Source organism: Phragmites australis, chromosome 1, assembly GCF_958298935.1.
Source record: "Phragmites australis chromosome 1, lpPhrAust1.1, whole genome shotgun sequence".
NCBI classification, from domain to species: domain Eukaryota; kingdom Viridiplantae; phylum Streptophyta; class Magnoliopsida; order Poales; family Poaceae; genus Phragmites; species Phragmites australis.
This window is the reverse complement of record NC_084921.1, coordinates 14,254,608-14,273,848: the sequence shown is the minus strand read 5'-3', so window position 1 is coordinate 14,273,848 and position 19,241 is coordinate 14,254,608. Positions and strand designations below refer to the sequence as shown.

Below are 19,241 nucleotides of genomic sequence, written 5' to 3'. Positions count from 1 at the left end.
GATGATGTACCAAGGTGCCAAATACGTCAAGGATGCCTGTGTTCAAACCCTCAGAGAAGAGCTAGATAGCTTGCGGATGAAGAGCATAGAGTCGGTCAATGACTTTGTAATGAAGGTGAATTCCATAAGCAAGATTCGTGGGCTCGGCGACAAGATGGAGGACTCGTATGTGGTAAGGAAGATCCTCAGAGCCACACCAAACAAGTTCTTGCAAATCGTCGCTTCAATCAAGCAATTCGGTGACCTCGAGACTATGACAGTCGAGAAGGTCTTCGGCAGGCTCCGGGCATACGAAGAAAGGTAGCGCAGCAACGATGACGACATGACATCAATTCTGAGCATGTGTTGCTCACCAAAGGCCAATGGAGAGCGAAGGAGAAGGATGAAGATAAGCATTTGTTGCTCACCCGAGAACAATGGAGGGCTAAGGTGCAGAAGGATGGTGGTGACGTTTCCTCCAACAGCGGTGGAGAGGCAGCAAGAATCAGAAATTCGACAAGGCTAAAGTGAGGTGCTACAAGTGCAATGATTATGGGCACTTCCAGTGGGAATGCGAGAAGTCGAAGAAACAAGAGAAGACGTTGTTTATGGCTGCAGAGGAGGATGACCAGTCGACGCTACTCTAACGTGAAGAAAACAAGATTAAGGGGGAATGTTGGAAATTAATCTTGTTTTATGGTAGGTTTAGTTTTGGTATGCATGAGAGTCCATGTCAAAGTTAAAATAGTGTCCTAATAGGAGTAGGATTAGAGTCTGAGTAGGAATAGGATTGTATCAGAGTAGGATTCAGAGTCTAGTACTTGGCTCCTATGTAATGAAGGGAGGGGATACCCCATAATATGCCTCGGAGAAGAGAGATGCTATGAGAATAGAGTTGATCAAGTTGTAAGGTCGAGAAGATCGGAAGTACTTGGTTAAGTACTCAGCGAGCTCGGATCAAGAGGAAAGGAAAGGCTAAACTGTTGCGGCCCCGAAAACTCCTATGTTCTTGTGTTCCTATAATTATTCGATCCTGGTTGTCAAAACTAACAGCAACAACTCAGCCCATTCATTAAGAGTAAGATTACCGAATAAGATTTAGACAACTGTTTGTACTGATCTCCCGTGCTTACAACTAGCTAGATAATTGACAAAAAAAGGGACAAGTATACACTTAATTGGCAGCAGTGGTAAACCTAGGGATTTAAGGGAGTCTGGGCTGGGTGCAGGTTGTGCCCGTGCAGACTATATTTTATCTAAAATTTAATCGATCTAAGTTGCGAATTTTCTCATAGCCTATATACAGATACAGAGATGAGTTAGGACGGAGCCCGGACGGGTGCTAGGGTCATCGGGCCCTGGGTCTGCCACTGATCGGCAGCTACTCTATATATATATATATATATATATATATATATATATATATAGAGAGAGAGAGAGAGAGAGAGAGAGAGAGAGAGAGAGAGAGAGAGAGAGAGAGAGAGAGAGAGAGAGAGAGAGAGAGAGAGAGAGAGAGAGAGAGAGAGAGAAGGATTGGTGTTGGAGAAGAGGCAGATTTAAACTTTGGTCAAAGGCACGTCGAAAAGAGCTAGCTTTGAGTCATCCATGTATATATGAAGATGCCTTGGACTGGCAGGATATCGTAGATCAGATTAATCAGGAACATTCAATTAAGTGAATTCAAAATTTTCATTTAAATTGTCTTCTTTAAGTTTTGGGAAATCAAATTAGCAACTGCAGGTAACTTGGTAAAAAAGTCAGTTTCATCATTTATTCACGAACTTGCCATTTCTGAGTTCTGAAATGTTTATTCATTTGTGGATATGGATTGATTTCCATAAACTAGATACGCAACTCTTTCAGAAAGATCGAGGTACACCTGAACGCAGATCATTGATCTCTATATCTGATCAATATTTCTGACGTACTTTCTGCATTTTGATGAAGGTAACTAACATATCTGACAAGTGACCATTAGCAGAAGTTGGTGCAACCGTGATACAACCAAACAAGATTTTCTGGCTCTTTTTTATTCCAATTGTCATTTCATAATGGTGATGAGGCTGTGCTGACACCGTGGATACCGAAAGCACTTGGCTTTTTGTGAAGACCGATCCATCAGTCATCCACGCATCACGGATGGAACAACCCCCAGCTAACAAACTGGGATGCGACCAGTTCTGCGTACTAGCTTGAACGATTCATTGCTAGCAACACGCCAACACACCGTGTCCATTGGTTTCTCCCTGAAATTATGAACAAGTACAGGTACTCGGCCGTAGGGTTGTTGAACGCTAGGTGCTTGGATGTGCACACGATAGGTGAGGGTCCATCGTGTTCGAAACCACTGGTACATACTGACATATACCTATTCTATTGTTCGTATAACTAAGCTATTTCACACGTCCCATCCATGTGTGAGCCTTCGTCTAAGTGATTAAGTTGAGCGCTCAAAATCCTGGGTAGCTCGACATTATGATTACATGAAAGGTAGTCCATGTACTATTTCATGTTTAGCCACCTGATTGTGAAATCTTCAGTTCAGATCATCATGACTGCATTGGACCAAATGTCTACTCAATATGAACCTACAAATGGTTAGTGCCGGAGAGAAAGAGCTCGTCGTTGGACATTTCGAACAGCTAACTGGCTGTATCAGCCTATAATACATTAATACCACGTTTAACCAGGTCCGAGATGACACCTTTTCAGGTATGGCATGTTGGAAATTAATCTTGTTTTGATGTTTTTAGGTAAGTTAAGTATTTAGTATAGAAAAATACATGTGCAGTGCACGGAGTCCAGATCATATATAAGTCGGAGATGATGGCTTGTATATCTGGCTGGTCATGTACTCAGAATCTATATAAACAAGGGCATGCAATAGGAGTTTAGATGCATCGAAAAAAAAGCTCAAAGTACTTGGTTAGGTACTCGGAGAGCTCGGATCTCCTCAGGGCGTTGAATCGTGCAAAGCTCAAAGTACTTGGTTAGGTACTTGGATAGCTCGGATCTACGATCGGGTTGAGGAAAGCTCGAAGAACTCGATTAAGTACTCAGCGAGGTCGGATCATGAATCTAGACTTCGGAAAAAGTAGAAGAAAAGAAAAGGCTAAGCTGCCGCGGGCTCGGAAATTTGTGTGTTCTTGTGTTCTCTTGTTGTGTTCCAGCAAATCGTCGAGTTTCGGTTGACGTATCGTCTGTCTTGCTTCTCGTTGGGTTGTTTGTGTGGTCGCAGCGCTCACTTGGTCGGACAGGGTGGTTGTGCATGTGCTGGTCGCTCGCCTGGTCGTGCGTCTGCTCGCTCGTGTGAGCTGGTCGCGTAAGCTGGTCTCGTGATCTGCTCGTGGGAGCTGCGTGGGAGCTGGTCATGGTCGTGTGGTCCTGGTGGTCGGGGAAACTCAATAATTGGTATCAGAGCCTCGGCGAACTACTCGGCAAGCTAGGAGATCTATTGTGTGCGGTTGATGGATAGCAGAGGTAGCGAATCAATATCGACGATCATGTTTGGATCTAGAGCACCGACGAAGAGAGTTCACTGGTGTCCCTACACTATCCAATGCTCATGAGGAGCAACTACACAACATGGGAGATTAAGATGAAGGTGTTCATGCGTGCACAAGGTGTTTGGGACGCTGTCGAGTACGATGAACCGAAGGAAAAGGTGGACATGAAGAAGGATCAGATAGCACTTGCCGCCATCTATCAAGGCATCCTGGAGGAAACGCTGCGGGCAGTATCTGAGAAGGAAACTTCTAAGGAGGCATGGGAGTGCATCAAGGTGATGTACCAAGGTGCCTAATGCGTCAAGGATGCTCGTGTTCAAACCCTCATAGAAGAGCTAGATGGCTTGCAGATGAAGAGCACGGAGTGGGTTGACGACTTTGCAATGATGGTGAATTCCATCGTCAGCACAATTTGTGGGCTCGGTGACAAGATAGAGGACTCATATGTGGTAAGGAAGATCCTCAGTGCCACACCGAACAAGTTCTTGCAGATCGTCGCTTCAATCGAACAATTCAGCGACCTCGAGACCATGACAATTGAGGTCTTTGGTAGGCTCCGGGTGTACGAAGAAAGGTTACGCGGCAACGACAACGATGTTGACATTAATGCTAAGCATGTGTTGCTCACCAAACCCATGGAGAGCTAAGGAGAAGGATGAAGATGACCATCTGTTGCTCACCCAAAAACAGGGGAGGGCCAAGGAGCAGAAGGATGGTGGTGAAGGCTCCTCCAACAGCGATGGACGAGGCAGGAAGAATCATAAATTCGACAAGGCTAAAGTGAGGTGTTACAAGTGCAAAGATTATGGGCACTACCAGTGGGAATGCGAGGAGTCGAAGAAATAGGAGAAGGCGTTGTTCATGGCTGCAGAGGAGGATGACCACCCGACGCTGCTCTAACGTGAAGAAAACAAGATTAAGGGGGAGTATTGGAAATTAATCTTGTTTTGGTGTCTTTAGGTAAGTTAAGTATTTAGTATGGCAAAGTACACGTACGGGTGCACGAAGTCCAGATCGTATACAAGTCGGAGATGAAGGCTTGTATATGTGACCGATCATGTACTTAGTGCCTATATAAATAAGGGCATGTACTAGGAGTTTAGATGCATCGGGGAGAAAAACTCAAAGTACTTGATTAGGTACTCAGAGAGCTCGGATCTCCTTGGAGTGTTGAATCGTGGAAAGCTCAAAGTACTTAGTTAGGTACTTGGAGAGCTTGGATCTACGATCGGGTCGAGGAAAGCTTGAAGTACTCGGTTAAGTACTCACTAAGCTCGGATCTTGAATCTAGACTTCAGAAGAAATAGAAGAAAAGAAAAGGCTAAGCTGTCGCGGCCTCAGAAATTTGTGTGTTCTTGTGTTCTCTCATTGTGTTCCAGTGAATCGTCGAGTTTCGGTTGACGGATCGTCCGTCTTGCTTCTCGCCGGGTTGTTCGTGTGGTCGTGGCGCTCACTTGGTTGGACAGGGTGGTTGTGCACGTGTTGGTCGCTCGCCTGGTCGTGCGTCTGCTCGCTCGCGTGAGCTGGTCACGTAAGCTGGTCTCGTGATCTGCTCGTGGGAGCTAGATGTGGTCGTGTGGTTCTGGTGGTCGGGGAAACCCAACATGGCACTATATTATTATGAGCGCTAACATTATGGATGCATTATCATTGAGCAAAGTCGCATTGCGGCCACGTTCCCTCGTTGTGCTCTCGTTAATTATCGGCTGCAAACTCAATCATTAACTATTAAAATACTGGCCAAAACCGGCAATATATACCCCCTGCAAGCCAGCCCCTGAGCTCACCATCACATCGCAGAGCACCAGCTAGCCCCTGAGCTCAACATCCATCGATCGCTTGCTCATCAGCTAGCTTAGCTGCCTAGCTAATCAAGTTTGCGCGACCATGAGGCTCTCGGCGGCCGTGCTCTGCACCCTGGTGGCCGTCCAGGCGGCGGTGCTCCTCGCCGCCGTGCCGTCGGCGCAGGCTGGCGAACTGGAGGTCGGGTACTACAGCAAGAAATGCAGGGGCGTGGAGAACGTCGTCAAGTGGCACGTCATTAAGGCGCTGAAGGCCAACCGCCGCACCGGCGCTGCGCTCGTCCGCCTCCTCTTCCATGACTGCTTCGTCAGGGTATGTACACATTTTGCACACCTATTTGCACGATCGTCTCCACTGTCCACCAGTTTATAGTAATACATGCTAATAGAGTTTCATGCACCAACCAGTTCATCCAAATATATATGCGATCAAAAAGTAAAGTATGTAGCTAGTAGCCTAGTAACTTCCAGACGTACGTAATAGTTGGACCTCGGAGTTAACTAATGTATTGTAATTTTAATGGCCATGCAGGGGTGCGATGGCTCTGTCCTCCTGGACGCGTCCTACGAGAACCCTCACCCGGAGAAGGAGGCGCCGGTGAACATCGGCCTCGCTGCCTTCGAGCTCCTGGAGGAGATCAAGGCCGCCGTCGAGAAGAGGTGCCCCGGCGTCGTCTCCTGCTCCGACATCCTCATCTACGCCGCCCGCGACGCAGCCAGCATCCTCAGCAACGGCAACGTCCACTTCGACGTCCCCGCCGGCCGCCTGGACGGCTTCGTCTCCAAGGCTGAGGAGGCTCAGGTGGAGCTCCCGGACTCCACCCATGACGTGCAGCAGCTCATCGACAACTTCGCCAAGAAGAACTTCACCGTCGAGGAGCTTGTCATCCTCACCGGCGCGCACTCCATCGGCCAGGGCCACTGCTCGTCCTTCACCGGCCGCCTCACCGAGCCGTCGGACCAGATCACCCCGGCCTACCGGGACCTGCTCAACTACAAGTGCTCTCAGGGCGCCAACCCGGCCGTGACCAACAACGTCCGCGATGAGGAGTACGACGTCGTGGCCAGGTTCATGCCGGGGTTCACCAGCCGGGTGCGCAAGATCCCCGACTTCCTGGACAACAGCTTCTACCACAACAACCTGGCGAAGATCGTCACCTTCCACTCCGACTGGACGCTGCTGACGAACAAGGAGGCGCTCGGCCACGTCCAAGAGTACGCCGACAACGGCACGCTCTGGGACGAGGACTTCGCCGATTCGCTGCTCAAGCTCAGCAAGCTGTCCATGCCGGCGGGGAGCAAGGGTGAGATCAGGAAGAAGTGCAGCATCGTCAACCACCGCCTATACTGAGTTAAAAGCAGGTGAACATGCATGGAGATCAAAGAAGAGGCCGTGCGTACCCAGCCAACACACGTTCGTATATCGAGTTGAGCCATAAACTAATTGTGGCTGTTTCGTTTCAGCCATTCTTTTCATTCGCATTCGTTGTACTACTCTTTGTTGTGCATTTCTGATCTCTGCCAATCTGTTATATACTCTACATATCTCACAACAATAAAATTATGTTCCTGACGTACGTCTTACAACGTACAAGCAATGATGAATTACCAGTACATCTGTTCGCAAACGCATCGTTGTGCTAGCTAGCACGTGTGTGGTCAACATTTCAAATTTATCAGTTATATACTGTTGTGGCAACGAGACCACACAGTAGAGAGGCTCTCGAGCTCCACCGAGAATGGAGAGCAAGGGGAGTGAAGGAATGGAGGGAGAGTGCTTGTGGAGTAAAACTGGCTAAAGTGCCAGCCTCTCGTTCGTGCGGCCTCGGGTCCATCTTCATACAGCCTGCCGGGTTCCCTCAGTTTGGCACTAACAAAAATTTATTTAAGGTTAGCGATAAATAAGATTATCGGATTTTCAGAATTCTGTCGATGGATGACAAGATTTTTCAAACAAAATTGTGAAAAAGGCCCAATTTTTCTAAAAAATCAAATAGATGTTATCCAAAATATTTGACATAAAAAACAAATAAATAAATTAGGGTCGGAGCAGGTGATCTGGCGGTCTACAACCCACGGATCAACATTTTGTTGCTCACGTGTTGGATCTGAGAATCAAAAGATGCTAAATTTGAAAAATTATCAAAATTTTTAGTCGATAAGTAATTTTATCGACCCCCACCAATAAATATGATTATCGAGTTTATCGATTTTTTTTCAACCATAATTTTTTCACAGCCTCGACACTCCTGAAGGTTCCCGAGGGTTCCCATGCCTTTCTGTCCTCGCGTGGAACCTTGGCGTATCCCCGAGGGCCATCTTCGTACCTTGGGTGTTGTCCCGAGGGTGAACCCCGGGCTTCTCCTCAGACCTTACCTTCGGTCTTCCTCCGAGGCTGTCACCACCACCGCCGGGGTTGAGCTTTTTTGTGGGTCTATTCCCCCAACATATACGTGAAAATGTTGTATGTTTATCACTACAATAATAATATATTCAATATCTTTTGCTAACATAAACAGACCGATGGTCAAATATGAATGACAAGTAAAAAAGAATGGAATTAGTAAAAACAAAAGCTAGTTTCTAATCTGTTGATTATACTCCCACCCAACAACTCAAGTGTAATTTGAGTGATCCGGATGTTGAGCGCACGATCTCCATTTTGTGTGGATACAAACTTAATTGGATGCACAGCCTGCATGTGAGTGTATCACTAAAATATTATGCAATGTCCTAAAAGATTAACGTGATATATACTTGTATAAACACAGAGATGTCACATTGAGCAGTTAGACTGTCCCTTAAGAGAAAAGTTAAAGCTGGAAAAGATAAGTTCTAACTATAATTTATTAGATAAAACACATGAGACAATACCTACCCAACAAGGCAACAAACATATCATTACTACAGAACTAGTTATCAGTGATGGTTCAAAATCGTCATCAATGACGAGTACTAAACCGTCACTACTTACTCAACACTTATAGTCAGTAACTATTAGTGCTGGGTATAGAACTGGCACTAAAAATCAGTATCACTGGCGGTTCATTGATTCATTCGACAGTGATAGTGCACCACCGGTTGGTAACCAACCAGCAGTGATATGTGGAGTATCACTGCCCATTGGTAAAACCAACCGATAGTGATAGATGTTTCCCATCCTTTTCGAATTTTGGCTGTTGCCGTCAATATCGTGCCTATTTTCAAACTATAGCCGTTGTCGCCAATAGTATAAAATATATTTATAGATATGTATATATAAATTTAATTCACGAGACGTCAAGTTTCATCGCAACATATATACACAAACATATATAAATTGAAGTCATAAAATATCAAATCTCATCACAGTATATATATACCGCATACACGTCAAGTTTCATTACAACAAGAATAAGAAGTTTAAGGTTTCTTGGTAATCGAAGGGTCTGAACTCTGCCATTTCTTGTTAGATGAAGGTAACGAGATTGACCATCCAAGTTTATGGTATTTATTGGTTGGACTGATGACTTGGTCATTGATGAACCCGATAAGTTGTTTTTGAAGTGTGTTGATTTCAATAGGCAAGAGTAGATCTGTGGCCAGCTTGAGGAGCTACAATTTCAAGAATTGAATAAATCAATCCTTTTGAACACATATCAGATCTAAAAATTAATCATCAATATGTATGTCGTCTACCTCAGCATCGGTCGCCTGGAGCGACACGTCATCGATGAATCCGTGCATGAATTCCATTACATAAAAAACACATAAATTGTTGCCTGGGCCCTGCTTCCTACAAGGAAAGTTGTATCGGACTATCCATTTTTTCACGTATGGCCGATGTCTAACACTCTTCTTGATGTATCATGTGTACACTCTGTATGTGTGTGATTATTACCATAAGTAGATTTAGATTCAATGAAATCAAAGATTACAAGAGCAATAACAAAATGATCGAGTTTACCGTTGTAGAAAGTCAATGATGAGTTGGTAGGTTTCTTTTGGATTATTTTGTGAGTTCAAGGCAAAGATCTTGCTAATGTTTGGTTGGATGATTAGGACGATCCAGTGAAAATTGCACATAGGTCACCATAGGTTAGTTGGTTCTACTTTCTAACGTTGTATTGCTCAAAAGAATAACATTCATGGAGGTAAATATATACCCAAAGTGGTAGGGTAAAATTATATATTTCTTTGATTATAGCTCTAGAATACACTCCAATGTATAATCCTCGGTTTTTTTTGGTATGCTTTGGATCGTTTTTAGGTTTACTTTATGTGGGTCAATGAATTCCAAATGGTGGATGTCGTCGGTCCTGCATTTGTATACCTCCATTCTACACAAATAATAAGTTAAGACATTCAATCTAATGGTACAAAAATGTATACTGTAAATTATACATATATGACACTTACAGAGTCCAACAACTCATAATAGACACGTGGAGGGTATCTTACAGATACACTCGATACATTTTCTCGAATAATATAAAAATAGTGTCATTCTCGTGGAGGAAATCGCGATACTTGTATCTGGTCTCGAATATTTGTCTACCCTCCCTTGACTCCTTCATGTACCACACATGAAATTTCTGAAGTTGAAATGTTAAGTTGTTCCACATGTCTGGCGCGACAAACAGTTCTCCCAACTTAAATTTCCATCTCTCGGTTGCTTTTGGTGTCAAGGACTCGTCTAGAAATTGCTCTCTTGTCATTTTGGATTCTTAAAGAAATCTTTCTAAATTTTATTCTTGTATTACCTATTTGATCGAAGATTCCTTCAAGTATTTCTTACTACTGATGCGCTCGTAGTCCGTTTCAGTGCTGGTTCCAGCCACAAGCTGGCACTGATAGTCTACTTCAGTGCCGGTTCTTAGCAGCTCAATCATTATTCACACACGAAAGATTAAGAACTGGCACCGATACATTTTCAATCGTTGTTACTGTTCAACCGGCACTGATGGGGTGCTATTTTTGACCAACTCTGTAGTAGTGTGTACAGCCAGTCAACCATATCACTTCGAGTTGATTTGTAAATTTTGGATCTTTGGGCTTTGAGCATAGTTTGGTCTTAGGTAACTATGTCGATAAAAAAACGAGTAAACAGAGTCTAGTTATCTGACAACAGCATGTGCGTAATTGTTTTCTGAAGTTCTACATTCATAATTGTTTTCTGAAGTTATGCATTTGTATTTGTTTTTTTTTAAATTCTACATCTAAAATTTTATTTGGACAAAAGATTGATTTTGTTAGCGGCGTTATTTGGGAGGTGTGTCACTTGTTGAAATATTATTAATTTTATTTTGTTAGGTTTACATGTTTGATTAATGTTTGTTACTTTGTTTTATGTAAGTATGTGTGGACAAGTTACAAGAATTCATGTTGTTATTTTGCTTGTGCTTCTCCCAGTAAACTATTTTATCTCATGAAATATTTTGGCTCTTGTTGCAACATTATTTACTTAACATGTTTTACATGTGCATGCTTACTAGTATGAGTTAAAGTGTCAATTTTTTTTCTCATCTTCAGCTGCCTAGAAATTAGCAAAGTTCAACCACATTTGCTTATCTTTAGTGTCATACCCTACCTTTGGATTCCACTATGCATCTTATATTAGTCCTTAGATCAGTAGTTGATATATATATTTCTAATAGATTTACTATCATTACAACAAAATGGTCATCTGCACTAGGTCATCAGTGCTGGCTAGGCTAGAACCGGCACTGATGAAGTGTCAGTGTCGGTTCGTAATAGCCCGCGCTACATCAATGGTTGAGCTAGAGTGAACCGACACTTATACTCAGTATCAGTACCGGCTCTTGAAAAAAACCGGCACTGATACTTCAGTGCTTGCTAGTAACCTTTAACTGGCACTAATACATTTTATCAGTGCCGGTTCGTGGTAGGAGCCAGCACTGAAAATTGGATCAGAACCGAAATTTAATTTTACTCTGATTTTGGCTCATGTTTGAGGTCTAGCTCCATCCATCTCTCCCTTATCTATTACGCACCATTCCTCTCCCTCCCTTATCTCCTCCGCATGGTACCTCTCTCTCCCTTATCTCTTTAGTCCCCACGGCCGTCCTTTGTTTGTTGCTGCAACACCCCATGGCACTCGACCCCCTCCCCCTCCTCCCCTACGTGCCGCTCCGCCGCGCGAGCCCGCCCTGTGGTGCCGCGCTCGCGGATGCGCTTCTTCCTCATTGTCTTCTTCACAAGCTTCGCCTACTACACACTGCTGGGGTACCTGCTACAGATCCTGACCTTCTTCTCATGGGCGTGTTGGGTGTGGTCGCACAACATCACAGCACAGCAAGTTGAGTTCGGGTACCACGGCCTCGGCGTTGGCACCTTCATGCTCGATTGGGAGGGCATCTTGGTGTACCATGGCAGCCAACTGGTGGCACCGTGGGTGGCCATCGCCAACATGGTTGTGGTGTTCGTCATGCTCATCTACGTCATCGTGCTGCTCTGCTACTGGCGGTCAACACATTCGACGCGCGCAGGTTCCCCATCTTCTCCAACCAGCTCTTCACGGTGTTTGGTCAGAAGTATGACACCACCAAGGTGCTCACCAGTTACGACTCGCTCTACCTCTCGCTATTTGCCATGTCCATCGGCTCTGGCTTCCTACGATTCACGGCCACCATCGTCTAGCTGTTTGAGATGCTAGTTTGTTTATGAAAGCTTCAATTGCAGGTCCAAGATTTTTGGTCTAATCTAATGTGACATAACTTTTGGTTTACAGTAGTGATGTTATCATGTTTGTGCCGATCTTGCTCTGTTCTTGCATCTTATTCTCTTTTATTTCTCTTTATGCAGATATTTATTGAACTGTACTTGCATGATCATGGTGGCATTGTCATATTTTTTCCCATTAGGAAATTTCAGATGGTTACATAAATATCAAATCATGATTGCCTTATAGTAGTAGGCCAGTTTGTGTGTAGATTATTGTAGTTGTGCTGATGTCTGTTGTAACATGTGTACAAGATATGCTGGATTGAGCTATATATATAAGGTTACTACATTTTAATTGAAATCATTTTTATTTCTAAAATTCGAGCTTTTTTGGCCCTGTAATATGTATCAGCGCTGGTTAAGAACCGGCGCTAATAGTGCCAGTATCAGTATCGATTCTCCATTAGGAACCGACACTGATAGTGCTAGTATCAGTGCCGGTTCTCTTTTATGAACCGGCACTGATAATCCATGATTATCAGTGCCGAGTATTCAGTGCCGATTCAAAAACCGCCGCTGATGGAGTTTTTGAGCTAGCACTGATAACTATTTCTAAAGTAGTGTATGATAGACATACTTTGATTAAAAACCTAGATTAGAGTCTTACATAATACATACAGTCACATAGTTCAATCATAGCTTTACATGCTTAATAGAGTTTATTGTAAAACAGAAGGCATTACGGTTAAACCCAATCCCTACAAACAACTTGGGTGCAGATGAAACCTTAACCTTCTACACTTCATCGCCAACATCAGTGTAGTTGCCTTCTGGGTCTTCACCTCAATTCAGTAAGGCAAGGGTGAGTAAATAAGGTACTCAGCAAGTCCTACCTCAAGGGATAAATATATGCATAAGGGATAGATCAAGGATTAGATTATAAGTCTTCAAGTTTTGAAGAAAAGCCAATTTTGATGCAGGAGTTTAATTTGCAAAGTATAATTCAAAGTATTTGAAGAAAGCAATATTATGTCAAGATTATAGGATTATTAGCTCTAAGGGATATTCACTCATCCTACCAGTCCCAAGTTTTATAGTGGGTGGACACCCAATCCTTGCCAACTCAAGGCACACAACCTGTACTTCTAAAACACGGGTACACAACCCACTCACACATTAAGGAGGTATTTACACCATAGAGATAATCATTGTGATCAAACCATAACATCGTCCATGATCATGAACACAACCATCTGAATAGATTTATACTCTTCAAAGGTGTACAATTTTACCCACATGATATGCTAAGACCCTCACCACCGTCGTGGTTGGAGCTGGCATAATGAGACACCGCATCCTCCCAACATTGCTACAGTATATTACCCACCCATGGGACATATAATCAGGGGCTTATGTAAACATGATTCACTTAAAGTCTCCTAGACGACTATGGGATCTCACATAGAATGCCCGAATCTTCCCATGGCTTTCGTTGCCACTAACAGCCTACGAGTGGGTGCCAGGCTAAGCAAAAGGGGTTAGGTCAAGTCCTACCACATATAGGACATGTGGTTGTACGGTGGTCGCTAGGAAAGATGTCACAACGAACCAGTCCTTATACGACCGAGTCAAGTGTCTCTCAATAAGAATAGTTCTGGATTAGGGGTCCAGTAGTTCCACACTCATGGGTTACCTGCTGCTATACGAATCTAAAGTATGAAGACTAAGTTATTATTATACACTATTATGTGAACCTAAAGTATGAATATTAGGTGTGGTTATCTAGCGAAAACTAGATCAATTTTTATTCTAAAATATTAGAAAACTTTAGAGTAATTATGATCAAATCATTAAATCTAACTTAAAGGTGATTCTACACATTCACTAGCTGCGAGGCGGCCACTAGGAATTTCTATGGGTACAAGTGTGCACGTGTGTCACTTTTCCTACTTTATAACTATCTGACATTTTTATCTAATTATTAGCATTGGTTTATTAATTACACTAATTAAGTTACTATTTAACCTACTGAAATTGCTTTTAATGATTATATACACGGATCAAACTATTACAGTCTACGTGCTAGGATTTCCCTTATAGCGTAATATAGGGTTATCTATATTTATCTACATTCAAAACTATTCCAAAATTTGCTAAAAAGACTATTCCTAGATTTATGACAAAATACATTCAAATTAAATAAATTTCAAATAAAATCTAACTAAATTACAAAAAATATGAAATAGTGTGGTTGGATAGATCTTGAATTGAGATGAATATCAATGAAAGAATCATTGAAATTGGAGTTGAAATGAAGGAGAAACGGGCTTCAAAAGATTTGCTAGAAGGGTAATTCAAGAAAAAGAAAAGGGAGAGGATATTCATATTCTCTAAAAAGAGCTATTTTTGGAAAATCAGAAATGGCACTATGCTATGGACTGTGCTCAAGGAGTTGTGGACACAGGGGTTTTCTATGTACGGTCCACAGACCAATGGCTCGGCTCAGCGGCTAGGTCTGGTTCGGTGGGACCCACTTGGTAGTTGCACAGAAGAGAATGAGTAGCTCGGTGGGGCCCGCTTGTCAGTGAGCGAAGATGATAAGGGAGGGGGTGGTAGAGAGAGAGAAAAGACAGGAGAGGGAAGGGGCAAGGGCCGGTGGATGGTGGGGAGAGATGGACCAGTGGCTGGCAGTGCATATCTGCCAACGGTAGTGGAGGGAACCGGTGACGGTGGTGAATAGGTACATGGGGCTCGGGTTAAGGCTTGGACAGGGGAGGGATTGAAAGAGAGGGAGAGGAGGTGGTGGTGCTCACCAGTGGAGGAGATGTGGCGGCTCGTTGTCAGATAGGGCAGCCGAAGCGGCGACAGACGAGCTCTAGGGTGGAGCAGATAGGGGGATGGAAATGATGACACTAGGCTAGGGTTCTTGGAGAGGGGAAGTGGAGTGCGACGAGGAGGATGTTTGTGGCTAGGTGGTGGAGCGGAGGTGAGAGAGTGGCGGAGCACTATGGCCCGACGTGGCCATAGTGGAGTACAGTGGCTGCCACCGCTGTTTGCTTAGGGAATGAGGACGGTGCCAATGTAGGGCTATAGTGTGCGTGGGGGAGCAAGCAACAGGAGTGGGAAAGGATGGCGACAGGGCACTGTGTTGCCAGTGCCAGGCACGAGAGCAGCAGTTGTGTGATGTGGGAGAGAGAGGAATAAGGAGGAGAGAGGAGAGAGAAAGAGATTTTGACTTTATTATTATTTTTAAATAGAGAAAGTATGGGCGTTGCATTTAAATGCTATCGAGATTCATGATCGGGATAGTTCCATCAACATCTTTCATGACAACATCTCATCGGCGACCAGATGCAATTAGCAAAGTAAATTATGAGTTTAGGGAGCTAGTTGAGACAACTATGCAAGTTCAAGGCATGGACGGAGCTACCGGGTAGTCCAGATAGGTCCCAGTCCGATCGGCAGAAAAAAGGCTCGCTTGGGTGCTCAGTAGAAGCTTCACGCACAGTCCCCATCTCCTGTCAGTACCGATTGATCCCCAACTAGCTAGCTGCATCCCGAAGCCATCGTGCACCCACATCGACTCCCCACGCGTCGACCTGCACAGGCAGAGCTGGTGCAGGTACATCGTGAAGTATGCAGATGGATCCAACTCTTGGGTAATCTTGCGACCAAGACTGTGACTGTTGGCCTGTTGCAGCTAGCACCGTTGGCCACCGAAGTGGCATGTTTCCGCTCTTCAATTGATATACAGATTGAAGTGGCTCAGGTTGATCAAGGTATTTTTGCTAGAACATTACAACTCAATATAAGGTCAATTATCAACTTGTTTATAGATTTGAACAATAATGCATATGATAGATTTTATATTTCTGTTGTCTAATCCAATTTCACTGACGGCTAACTTTACATTTGTTGCATGTGATTCTATTTCTGGAAAATCTACTCCAGTAAATCACTTTTCATCAGAAACTGAAAGAGAGAAGCAACTATTTGAAAAAAGAGAAGCAAGTGATAAGATGATTAAAAAGGTATAACAATGTCTCTATGCTTGTGTTGGTGGATGTAGGATACTTTCTTCGACTCAAGTCATGTGTCTTATACACCCAGCTTGACAAACCAGAGCAACCCCTGGTCAATGTGGAAGTTGTTTCTCATGTAACAAGGCTTGAGCTCCGAAAAAGTGAGGTGATCTCATATCTCATAGCATACATCACTGATGCGACACTATTTTGATTGCACCAGCTATGCTTCAAATATTTTTCCCCTCTTGAATTCTTGCTGTGAGTATTACCTCAACACATTTGCTAACAGTGTTATCGAACAAACAAATTTCCAATACATTTCACTTCACCTTCACGGTCAGTAGTGACGCATTGAACAATGGCTTGAAGATTCAGAATGTTGTTCCCTCTACCAAAGAAGAGGCATGAAGAATGTTTATATAATTAGTCCTTATGCATAACTAATTCTTTAGGCAAATATGGAACTTAATTTCACGTAGAGTTCTAAGTAAGTATTGTAATCTTACATGTATCGATTCATGTATGACTTTATTCTATATTTAGACTATTTATATTGTACTTTTAGCAAATTGCAAACTTATTGTTGAATTTACGTTGTTGAGAACTTTTAATTTTATTATATAGAACTTTTAGCAAATTTTATCTTATGTTGGGGGAATATCCCAGCCCACAAATAATACTAAGGGGATGTCGTCGACAGCTTCTATGAAGCTCTTGGGCTCCAGACTCCCTGTAGAAGCTAAGGCTTCTGGAGGCTGTGAACCCCTCAGAAAGCTAAGGCTTCTGGAGGCCGTGAACCCCTCCGTCCACCGCCACTAGAGATAGGGGAAGAAGCTAGCATCGAGAAGGAATATCAGCAAAAGGAGAACATCAAAGGCAACTAGCCTGACACGAAGTGACTAGCAGTTAATGCCGGTGCAAGTGGTGACCACTCTGACATCCCAGCGCAAGTGGAAGCCGGACTGACACATTGGATAGTGCGACGCCGTAATAGGTGATCGGCTAAGTACTACGCCCTTAGGACAAATTGCACCACTGTATTGACATAATAGATAATATCTTCTGATTAGAGGTAAATGCATCCTACCTAGGCCCATGCAGTGCGATTCGACTAACCCTAGGCTCCTTTGGTATAGTGATAGTTTGTATTGCTATCTCTATAAGGGCATGCTTGCACATTTACACCCTGAACAGCACTATAAATGCAGACTCATAGCCATCAAGTCAGGGGACCAATCTTTTGATGATCAATACATTTGGTGTTATCCTACCTCTCGTCTCTTCTCGAAGCTTGAGTCTCCTTTCTAGAAGAGGCTCTCATCGCACCTTGTTCGTGGAAGACGTTTTCTTGCCCAACAATGCGCTGTTTGTGGGGAGATAACACAGAAGTACTATAGTGGTAGTACACCACCAAAAGACCACCAAGGCGCTAGCCAAAGTAGCCATTTCCGTCACCGCGCCCATGCAAAAGTATGCATGGCACCCTATGTGCACCCACCAGCTCTACAGCTATGTGGAACGAAGACCCTCTGGCCACTGCCGATCCAATAGCTTGGGTTGGCACAGACTCCCAAGTCGACACGGAGGCCTTCCAACAATGGCGCAGCAAGGACCTCGTCATACCCCAAAAGGTTAAGGTAGAGGCCACAACCAAACAATCTGCCCTCCAGTGGTTCTTGGCGCTCGAGCCCACAGGCATTCATGCCTGGGCCCAGCCCCTAGACTCCTCCTATGATCATGTCTGAGGCACCTTTGTCGAGCCAGTGTCCTCCGAATGCCTAGATGCTCGGCAGCCTCCTCGGCCTCCCCTAGTGGAAAGGGGTTCTGGGGACACTACATGCTCTAGTGCACGCAAATCTTACTGGCGCCCTCGACGCCGACCATCGGCTCCGACACCACCGAAAGAGTACCAATGCATCCTACATGGGTCCGGATGCGGCCACAAAATAGATGGCTTCCAAACACTCATAACCTTTCGGGAGGATTACCTTGGAAGGCAGATAGGGCCCCCGACAAGGGAAAAGGTTGGCGACAGGCAACCTAGGGGCCATAAGCCTGTAGCGGGCTGCTAAGCGGGCGGTCGAGCCATACTGAGCCCCCCTTAGACCGCTAGGCCACCTTCAACTCCGCCACCAATGGTGCAGTACCCCAACGATGAGGACTGAATCATACAAACGATCCTGACCATCACGGAATACGAAAGGCCTCCAACGTAGGGGGCCCCACATGAGCCTCTAGAGCGGTTGGGGCCCCTGACTTGGCTCTAGGTGCTTCGGATGCCCACGCAGCCCAAACCCTTTGGCAGATAACCCGGGCCAGAGGAGCTGACCCTTCCACTACATTTAGGCCGTAGAGTTTTTTCGGCTTCCGACCTTACTGTGGGGCCCCCATTTTGGCAAATGTACGCCCGTCTATGACCACCTAGCAATAGCTCACCTGGCTAGTTGTTTTTTTAGCAAGGTCAGCATACATTGAAAGTAGCTAGCCTAGCTGTTGGAAGTTTCAATGACAGATAATGACTGGGTAGCAACAGTATACTGTAAAACTTGAGATATATCCCTGTTCAACAGTAGGCAGTAAAACCTAAGTTATACCTTTGCTCAAATAGTGCATGGATATCTCAAAAAACCTCCCAACTGATGGCATAGCATCGGTGGTGGGGATATCTTACAAAACCTCCCCACCGATGGCACAACCTCAGTAGTGGAGAGGTCTTACAAAAAACCTCCGCACCGATGGCACAACCTTAGTGGTGGAGATGTCTTACAAAAACCTCCCCACCGATGGCATAATCTCAGTGGTGGAGATATCTTACATAAACCTCCCCACTAATGGCACAACCTCAGTGGTGGAGATGTCTTACAAAAAACCTCCGCACTGTTGGCACAACCTCAGTGGTGGAAATGTCTTACAAAATCCTCCCCTCCAATGGCTTAGCCTCGGTGATGGAGACATTCTAAAAAACCTCCCCACCCATGGCTTAGCCTTAGTGGGGGAGACATCTTAAAAAACCTCCCCACCAATAGCTTAGCTTTGGTGGCGAAGACATCTAAAAAGACCTCCACGAGCGGAGATGCCTTAAAACCCTCCGACAGGTAGTAGGCGAAAGTCTTGATGCCGTAGAGGTACTAAGAACCCTTCGACAGGTCGTAGGCGAAAGCCTTGATGCCATAGAGATGCTGGAAACCCTCTGATAGGTCTTAGGCGTAAGCCTCGATGTCGTAGAGGTACAAAAAACCCTCCGGTAGATCATAAGAAAAAGCCCC

The 19,241-nt window shown here is 44.5% G+C and overlaps 1 protein-coding gene across 1 annotated transcript; it reads left to right on the top strand.

Annotated features, from left to right (window-relative positions):
- The first annotated feature begins 5,156 nt into the window (after positions 1 to 5,156).
- Positions 5,157 to 6,860, top strand: LOC133887941 (peroxidase 2-like). Its single transcript, XM_062327971.1, has 2 exons — positions 5,157 to 5,600; positions 5,820 to 6,860. Exons 1-2 carry the CDS (start codon positions 5,373 to 5,375, stop codon positions 6,636 to 6,638), a joined length of 1,047 nt encoding a protein of 348 aa, XP_062183955.1. The 5' UTR covers positions 5,157 to 5,372; the 3' UTR covers positions 6,639 to 6,860.
- The last annotated feature ends 12,381 nt before the right edge of the window (positions 6,861 to 19,241 follow it).

Excerpts from the sequence above, each read along its gene's own strand:
- LOC133887941 (XM_062327971.1), top strand. The coding sequence starts at position 5,373 with ATGAGGCTCTCGGCGGCCGTGCTCTGCACCCTGGTGGCCGTCCAGGCG. Across the intron at positions 5,601-5,819 it reads TCCATGACTGCTTCGTCAGG|GGGTGCGATGGCTCTGTCCT; the intron begins GTATGTACACAT and ends ATGGCCATGCAG.